General features: G+C 36.8%; 1 protein-coding gene across 1 annotated transcript; it reads left to right on the top strand.

The window, feature by feature from the left end:
- The first annotated feature begins 78 nt into the window (after positions 1-78).
- On the top strand, positions 79-9417 carry LOC112557722 (phosphopantothenate--cysteine ligase-like). Its single transcript, XM_025227725.1, has 6 exons — positions 79-250; positions 1413-1638; positions 2437-2651; positions 2928-3050; positions 5705-5770; positions 6357-9417. The coding sequence occupies exons 1-6, from the start codon at positions 113-115 to the stop codon at positions 6552-6554; spliced, it is 966 nt and encodes a 321-aa protein (XP_025083510.1). The 5' UTR covers positions 79-112; the 3' UTR covers positions 6555-9417.
- Positions 9418-9419: the final 2 nt, after the last annotated feature.

Here is a 9419-nt window from a genome sequence, read left to right on the forward strand (position 1 = left end):
CCCACTGCAGATCTATACACGGGATCTATATGTTGGTCCCGGAGGATAAAGGGTTAAGAATATAGTCGGTTAAGCGGAAGAAGATTTCTGCAATGTGAAGGCCATACCTAAAATGACTTCCGGTAGCACTGACTACGACGATTTCTTCAACAAAACTGCTCCTCCTGAAAAATTTGAGGAGAAGATATGCATCATCAATTCGTTTGTACAATATTATAAAGCCAGTGACCAGAAGTTAGTCCTTGTAACGGTAAGCTTCTCTGCCTGTACTCTACTGTTAATATTCTAGTGTATGGTGTTGAGTATTGAAGGGAGATAATTAGTCTTTGAGATCGTCTGCTAACATCAAAAACATACGAAGGAAGGATTTTAAATGTCAGTTATACGCTGCATGCGAAAATTCTTGCATAAAACACGTTGTATATTTTTAATGAAGCGAATTAAAAGTGAGCACCTCTTAAACACATTTGCAACACAAGGATGAAATGGAACTAGTTGCCCTGGAATGCAAAAACAGCCAATTAATTTTTTTAATAAATAAAATAAAAGGATAAAACTATAAATTTTTAATAAGCATAAATGAGCTGTTCCTACCTGAGATCATCTTTATACTGATTTTTGTATGTAAATCTTAAAAAAATGAGTACCTCATAAAATTTTGAGTCTTTAACACACAATGGAACATGGACCATGTTATATATTCTAATGGATTGTCCTGCAGGCAGCAGATTTAATTGGTCATACATCATGTGCAAATGAGTGGTTATTACTCATGGTGATAAAAATAGCTATCATGAATTTAATAGACTCTTGAATTTAATAGACTCTAGAATGGTAGTAAATGTAACTATTTTTGATTCAACTCACCATCTCGTGATATAAACAGCATGAACACTATCACCACCTAGCTTTGTACAAATCTTTCTCAATAACATAAATGCTGAAGAAATGAATCAGTATTGGGAAGAATGGGATATGTCAATTGTAATAAGTGAAATATGCAGTAATTCGCTAGTTTTTGCACAGCTCTCATATGCAGTAATCACCAGTTCACCGAGGATGTGCGGTTTCTGCAAAAAAGAATTGTTCGATTTTGCAAATATTCCACGAGCATTTAAGTACATTTTGACAATAAATTAAAGCTTCAAAAGAGAAAATGGGAGTAATTTAGAGAGAGAAAGACTCTTTTTTTTAAGAATACCATCTGCCACAAATTATAAACTAATCGTTAGATAATGTACTCATAAATAAAACAGACTTCTTGTTGTTGTTGTTGTTGTCTCTATCCTTGTTGCATGTATAGTAAAGGCATTTACTTAAAAGAGTAGTTTTTGCCATTTTAAATATATTATTTTTTATACTTTATACATTTGTTGAGAAGTATGGTTTCAGGTTTAACTGTCTCTTTTCAGTCAGGTGGCACAACCGTCCCTCTGGAGAGTCGAACTGTGCGGTTCATTGACAATTTCAGCATAGGCACCCGAGGATCTGCCTCAGCAGAATATTTTCTTGACCATGGATATGCTGTCATCTTTCTACATCGTCAAAGATCACTTCTTCCCTTTCATCGCCATTTGCAGCACAATATGTTGGACTGTTTAGCTCTTCAGTCACCTGAAACAAACAGTCACATCTATGGTGCCTTTTCAAATTTATCTTCCAAACATGCTAAACTGATATGAAAAATAGGGACATTGTTTTTTTTATAGAAATGTGTGTTTCTTAAAATTATTGCTTTCCTGAAAAAAATTTGGTTACATAAGAAACACATGAAATATGTACATGTATTACATGCAAAATTTGATAGGAAGACAAAAATTGGTAGAGAGAAGCATATGTCAGTGCCTTTGGATGTCAGTTCATTTCCTTGGCCTGAACTAGTTGTTAAGAGGACTGGGTGGAGGTAGCAAGTGACAGTTCTTCATAGTTTCCTTTCCTGAGCAGCTTCTAAGAGGTCCAGTATGTCCACTCCTTAATGTTTGCTGCCAATTCCTCCCACCTTTAGAGTCACAGTGCCTGAAGGTTGTAGTTATGAAGTAAAAGTCACTGACCTGCCGACACAGGCACTCGGCTCAGTTTCTCCCTAAACCTCCCTAACCCATGGGGAAAAAAGAATACAGAACTAATTTAAAAATAATTTAATATTTTTATAACTGATTTGCTTTCCTTCCCTCAGTTTGATGGACATTGTTCCACATTAGTTTGCATGTTTATGTTGTGTGAGTGTTTAGTAAAACAATTTTTATTGTTGTCAAATTTAATCAAATCACTTACACTGAATAAGGCCTGAAGAAAAGTTGGGTTTTATATATAACCCCCATTATTGCTTCTGTTACAGCCCTCCTGACATCATTTCTATGCTATTCAGACAATCCAAAACCCTGAATGCAACATATTAATTAATTTGTGAAATTAAGCACAATTTCTGTCTTGTAGTAAACCAGGAGAGCACAGTCAAGCTGCTTCCAATCCTTCAGCGTTACAGTGAGTGCCAGAAAAACCGTCGCCTTTGTCTGGTGTCCTTTACATCTTTGGGTGATTACCTACATCTGTTGCGTGTAGCCTGCCAGTCTCTGCGGCCACTCTGCTCTCGAGCGATGCTTTATCTTGCTGCTGCAGTTTCTGACTTCTACATTCCTTCGGACCAAATGGTGTGTTATGTGTTTACAATCAAGGTTTTCTGACAATATGGGGGAAGTGCTAGAGGTGACGGTGCAGGGGAGAGAAGTGTGGGCATGTTTTGCAAATCCATCTATATGCATCTATAAATGGTTTTGCTTGAAACATTTCTTTTAATACTAGTTGTCTCCTTTCAGCTTGTTCTCTGAGTAGAGTTTAAATAGATGATATTGTTTAATTCTTTTGTTAACAGTTGAACACTTAAACTGACTAAATATAGGCTTATGGTTGTCTTCAATACATTCCAGCCAGAGCACAAAATCCAATCCCAAGGAGAAAAACCTTTACACTTGTCACTGGAGCTTGTACCCAAAATGCTAAAACCTCTGGTAAAGGACTGGGTTCCTGATGCTTATGTGATCTCTTTTAAAGTAAGCACGTTATATTTGTTATTTGATTTGAGATACTTGGCATGGATGTGGGAGCTTGTATATATTCTGCATACTTACAGATCTGTGGTGATGTTTCAAAGTGTTGCATGTGCATATGAGGGAATAGTTACAAATATTCTTCTGTTTATTAGCACACAGCTCCACATTTACCTTAAATTAGTAGAACATCCTTTGTACCTTGGGAAAGTCTTTTTCCAACATCAAGGAGATTCTCAACTTTTGTGGTTAATGTATGACTTTAGAGCTAAAGGTTGTCAGTTGAGGCTTAACTCATCCAACAAATTTGTTTACCTGATTCATCTAGTAAGTGACATTAAAATTAAAGAGTCATGCCATTCCCTAAATAAAATGGACTACTTACAGTTACTTCTATTGATCTTAGATTTGACTTATGTGGCTGTCATTACAGGTTCCTGCTTTTTCAGGTTTTGGGGAGAACTGACTCCCACATTGTTCTGTTTCTGGTTGGACCATAGTGTGAAAGTGATTATACACATCCCTTGAATGTCATCCATTGACAGTTTTGCTGGTCTCTTGGTACTTAATTGTTGTCTCTGGATAGATGCATCAGTTGACATAGATAACCACTCGAGTGGCTCCTTCAACGAATGACCAATCCATGACTTATGAAGCTGCTTCACTAAACACCTTCCAGCCTGGATGTCGTTGCTATTGCTGTTGTGATCTTGATGCTCATGTTTATATTTCTAACCCAGTTCTTTCCCCTTGTTACAATGGTGTAATGTACTTACCAATGGAAAATTTTTCTGCTTTATTGGTAGTTTAATTGGTTCCTGAGCGAGCAATCTAGCAGAGGTAGCAGAGAAGACTGGCATAAATGTAAACAGAAAGAAGACTAAAGTGATGAGAATCAACAAGCAGGAATTCCAAATCGCTTTGTGTATCTGGTGAGCATTGTTAATAAGGATGGTGGAGTGAACGATGACATCAAAAGCTGCATAGTCCTACTGTATGGTTCTGAAACCTGAAGTGTAACAAATGCCATCAACAATAACTTCCAGAACTTTACCAACTGATACTTATGCCATATTCTAGAAATAAGATGGCTTGAAATCTCCAACAGCAGCCTGTGAAAAAGAACCAACCAGAATACCACTAGCCAAGACATCAAAAAGAGCAAATGGGGCTGGATTGGACACACCCTGCGCAAACCAGCTGATATCATTGCCAGGCAGACTGGAACCCTAAGGGGAAGAGGAGAGTTAGGAGGCCAAAGCAGACTTGGAAAAGAACAGTAGAGAGCAAGGCAAAGGACGTTGGAACCACTTGGGCCCAACTGAGGGGTGGGGGGAGGGGGCTGCCACAAACTACAGGTCCATTCGCAAGGTGTTGTTGTGGCCCTATGCTCCTCAAGGAGTAACTAAACTAATAAACTAAAAACTATTTGGTTCCTGTAGGGGCATGTGATTATTGTTTATCTGGGCTTCAACTAGTCTGGCATGTTTCATTAGAGTCAATTGTCCAGTCCTTCTTCTAGGGTTATGTTTTTGGAAGCATTTGTCTTCTCTCACCTTAGTTCATTGATGCCATTTTAGCATCACTACTTGCTGTAAGGATTTACTCCCTTGGCCTTTATCTTTCCTAATATTATCCTGATTGAAGGCAGTAGGGCCAGTTGCTGTAGAGGGGCAGTAGGATGGGAATGGGTGATGTTACCCAAACTGGCATCATTGTTCAGTAAGCATTAATTTTTCTGGAAGCTTTTGCATCCAATGGTATTTTCTTTTTCTTAAGTTAACTTTGCTAAAGTAGAAATAGAATCACATATATAGCTGAGCATTGCAAAAGAATAACTACATTCAGCCGACTGGCGAAAAAAATTAGTTTGGCTGTTTTTTTTTTTGTTTGTTTGAAAGGGTGGGGGGTTGCTATTGATACATTTTAGTGACATTGAATGGACAGAATGGGATAAGTAAATAAAGTTGTGCAGGAAGGTAAATATTTTTTTCAACAATTATCTAAAAGAGGAAGAGAAAATTGTTTTAATTATCTCCAAACTGCTGAAATAGGTCTGGAAATATTTTTCATACTGTTACTTTCTCTCTCTTTTAATGAAGAGAAACCAAGTAATGAGAGCATGATTATGGTCATCAGCTGTGATCCACTTTAATTTCCCTGGAGATTGCTCGTTTATGTAATGTCTTCAGCAACATTTGCTCTTATTGTTACTATAGTGATTTCTCTTGCCCTGTATATGCATAAAGTTTGACTCTTTAAAAAAACAAAAAAAACAAAACTGAGTCCTTTAGATTTACGGAAGTAGGGTCTGTGAACTATAAGTGGGTTAAACCGTCCAGGGCATGACCTGAAAGGAGCTCAATACTCTTCTTTTGCTGCCTTTGATCTTTGCTGATTAATTTTAGTCTCCCATCTGCTGTGGTAAGGGGGTTTGCCAGACTTGGAAGAGCTTCCTCCAAAAGGAACATTTTTTTTCTTTTTATGCCTCTCTAATGTGCATCATGCATTGTCCTTCTCTTATTTTTAAGAAAAGCTAGCAGATTGTGTAATTACATCCAACGTGCAATTGTAATTGTGCATGTTTAAATATGTCTATACTGACTAGTTGCTTTTGATCCTGTTTGTATCTATGTTGTTGTTTTTTTCTTTAATAGCTTGAAACAGATAAGAGTATTCTGATTGGCAAAGCAAAGAAAGCCCTGGAACAGTACGAGCATAAGGTTGGACATCTGCAATTTTCATGTATTTCTTAATTATTTGCTCATTGCAGTGATTATTTTTGAACAAGAATGACATTAAGAAGTTCAGGGTTTTAAGACTTTTATTGCATTGAAAAGATCCCACTCTGTCAAACATCTTAGAGTTTTTTCACCTAGACTCCTTAGAACAGGGGTGCCCAACCTACAGCACTCAGGCCATATTCAGCCGGCTCATTTTCACAAGACACATCATTTCGTTAACATCACAATTGTGGCAAAATCGCCTTCTTCTGGCCCGTGAGATTTTGTCATGTCCAGTGCGGCCCTCAGGTGAGAATAGGTTGGGCACCACTGCGTTAGAACTTTTATGACCAGGATGAGTAATATTCTTTGCTGAATCTTTTTTTCCTCTTTGCACTGAATGCCCTCAAGAGATAATTTTCTCTAGTATTTGCAGCTTACTTGCTTTCAATAACTTATCAGGATCATACGTGTACATTTCAAAGAAACTGCAACTTTTTAAATGCTTGACAGAGTAGTTTTACTGCTTAAGGACTACATACTCTTAAACTGTTTATTATTTCATTATCTGTTGTTTGTATTGCAGCTTGTTGTAGCTAATGTTTTGGATACAAGAAAGAAAGAAGTTATACTGGTAACAAAGGACAAAGAAGAACTTCTTGCTCTCTCAGATGAAGAAGAACACAGGGGGATGGAGATAGAGGAGAAGCTAACCAGGAAAATAGCTGATCTTCACTTAGATTTTTACAGTAACAGTGCCATTGAAACTAAGACCTCACATTAAGTAACTAGGTAGTCTTCATCCAGATTTGATAGCGCAATTTCACTAACACATTAAGGACTGAGAAATCTTGGTGAGGGAAGAAAATGCTTGTTTTCTTTCCTCTAGTTTTGTGTACAGATGTCACTATAATTCCTGCATTTTAAATGTTGTTTGCATAAGTAAATTTTCTCAAACATGTCTACTTTGTATGCTTTCGACAAATTATTCTTGAGCTTTATAGTATCTCAAGAGCATAATTGGAGTTTCTGTCTCTTAATCACCCAGCAGTTTTCAATACTGATTTACCAATATTATAAAAGAGGACGTGGAAAGAGGTGGTTGCATTCCATCGAATAACTCTAGTTGGTGAGAAATGCTCTTCACTCATTTATAGCTGGTCTTTGAAGTGAAGCTGCAGTCAATAGAAACAGTGGTTTCAAACTCTTGGCAGCTGGAAATTCCTCACCAGTTGCCCATATCAGTCACTGAGTGTATATCGTACATCTCATGTCACTGAGAGTGTGTAATTCGTACATCTCAACCATTGACCATTAAAGTACATGAGCGCTAACAGGGACTAAAAGGTGATTTCTGCATCTATGTGCATATTTATGTAAAGTTTGTGGGGTTTATTTTCCCTAGCAAATTTCTTTGAACTGCCTGTGCCTGAAAATTACTGGGTGGTGTAAACTGCAAACTGATATATTTTAATTTGCATCAGTGATCAGACCATGGCAGTTTATAATATTTGGAGACAGAATTGGTGAAGATTGATCAAAATTTAAAAATTCCCATGTTTGGAGTCACCACCTGATGTTGTCATTTTTCCACATCAGCACAAGCGTAATTTTTTTTCAAGGGTGATAGAAGGCAGTTTCTCGACCAGTGAAGCAAGTATCTGATGACATTTCCAACTGGATTCAGTTTATCGAGTCCTATCATTTACATAATGGTAATAAATGTGGATTCATAAAGTTATATTAAGCTTTTTTCACAGACTTGGTAACGCTACTGGAATGCTTAGAGGATTGTCCTTTCTAATGATATCAACTGTCATTTATCCCTGTTCTTCACTGGACATGCTTTTACACTACCCTCTTCCCCATTCTTTTCCCTCTGCTCAATACTCTTTTTTAAAAACAATGCTAGGCTACACTGAGGACTAGATCAGTAAGATCTGCTTCTCACCTGCTGTCAATCATCCCACATTTTTGTTAACTACAGTAAATGCATGAATAGGGAAATAAAGCCATATCAGCTTTTAACCTCCTTGGCATTAACCCTCTGCATTATTAGGGATAGAAATTTTATAGGAAAAAAGTTTCTCACTAGACCTTCAGACTTCTTCCAAGTAAACGCAACAAATCCCTACCCCCTCCTCCCTTAATTTCCATACCATCACTCTCAAATTTACCCCATGTGGTGGTGGTGGTGGTGGTTTCACATTTCAGGTGAAATGTCTTCCTTGTTGGATTTATTTTTCAGATGAATCAGTGTCTGGGACATCATATTTTGTGATTGTGATGTAAACAGACCTACAAAATTTAGCATGGAATAGAAATGTGACAAGTTATCCATTCCTGATGTACCTTTGTCTTTAAATTTTGCTCATTGTTGCATCCCCCTCCCCCCCCCCATGTGGGACAGTGACTATTAAGGGTTTTTTTTTTCCTGGCATATTTGTCACCACTGATGCATCTTTTGATATAGGTTGTGAACATTGCATTCCTCAGCATGTGGGTTCACCCTAATGTTACATTGCCTTGTTTTATTTTGTGCACATGAATACTAGAAAACTGGAAATGCCATTTTTTCGTGCATGTTTTCAACAAATTTTGCATTCTGTGGACAATATCCCAATAGCTGTTGACTTGTGTTTGTAAAATTTCAATGCTCATCTCACACATGTGCACGCACACACACAAAGAATAAAATCATCACTATTAAATATTTTTTAAGGGTTTATTGCCAATTAAGTGTGAATAAAAAAAAAATTTTGGAGGGGGGGTTAAGTTTTGAGTTTAGCTGCGAGCCGGCTACCCAACCCTAACTCCTGTACTTTCAGGAGGGGGAGGTAGGCTTTTCCCAATGCTCTGACCAGCATTGCTGATGTGACCAGTCTGTTTTTAGCTTCATGTTTCAGACAATGGATCAATCATGAAGGGAAAAAAAAAAAATCATAATAAGTTACATGTACTTGCTATTAACAGACTGATCACTCAGCAGTGGTGTGTGCTCACCACAAATGTAGTATTTTTAAATAATTGTGCATTTAATACATAGCTCATTTAAGAATTACATATCACTGCAAGAATTACATATTACTGGGCAAAAATGTGATTAAATGTCACAGACAGCAAGAAGTTGCTTTAATGCCTGCTGTTACTGAAGTAACTTATGACTATCAGATAATTATTAGTCCATCATTGTTGTTTTATAAGTTATATAACTAGCTATCAAATGTTATCTTCATCACAATGTATAATGTAGTGTTGAAATAATTACCTCCCTGAAATTAAGAGATGAGTTTTTACTACATCAATGTATAGGAATGTAGTTTCTTGGCCAATGTTTTTTAGATTTTAATAATTTACCTGACTTGTTATTATGTGTATAATAGGATATAAATCACCATGCAGAATATAGCAGGATTCGAGCATAAACCATGACATAATTAATCATGACGTAAATGCTTTTTTGTTAGTTTGCTTTAACGTTGCTTTTCCACAATTATTGATGTTATTTTTAACCAGTATTGTTATGCAATAGCTTAGATATACACCTCTTGCCAATAGAACAAATTTTACCCTAATATGCACACACTGCAAAAATCAAGATTTATTAATTTATAAAAAAGGATTTAGTTTTGTGGCAATGTTTTTTTTT

Source organism: Pomacea canaliculata, linkage group LG2 (assembly GCF_003073045.1).
Source record: "Pomacea canaliculata isolate SZHN2017 linkage group LG2, ASM307304v1, whole genome shotgun sequence".
Classification (NCBI taxonomy): domain Eukaryota; kingdom Metazoa; phylum Mollusca; class Gastropoda; order Architaenioglossa; family Ampullariidae; genus Pomacea; species Pomacea canaliculata.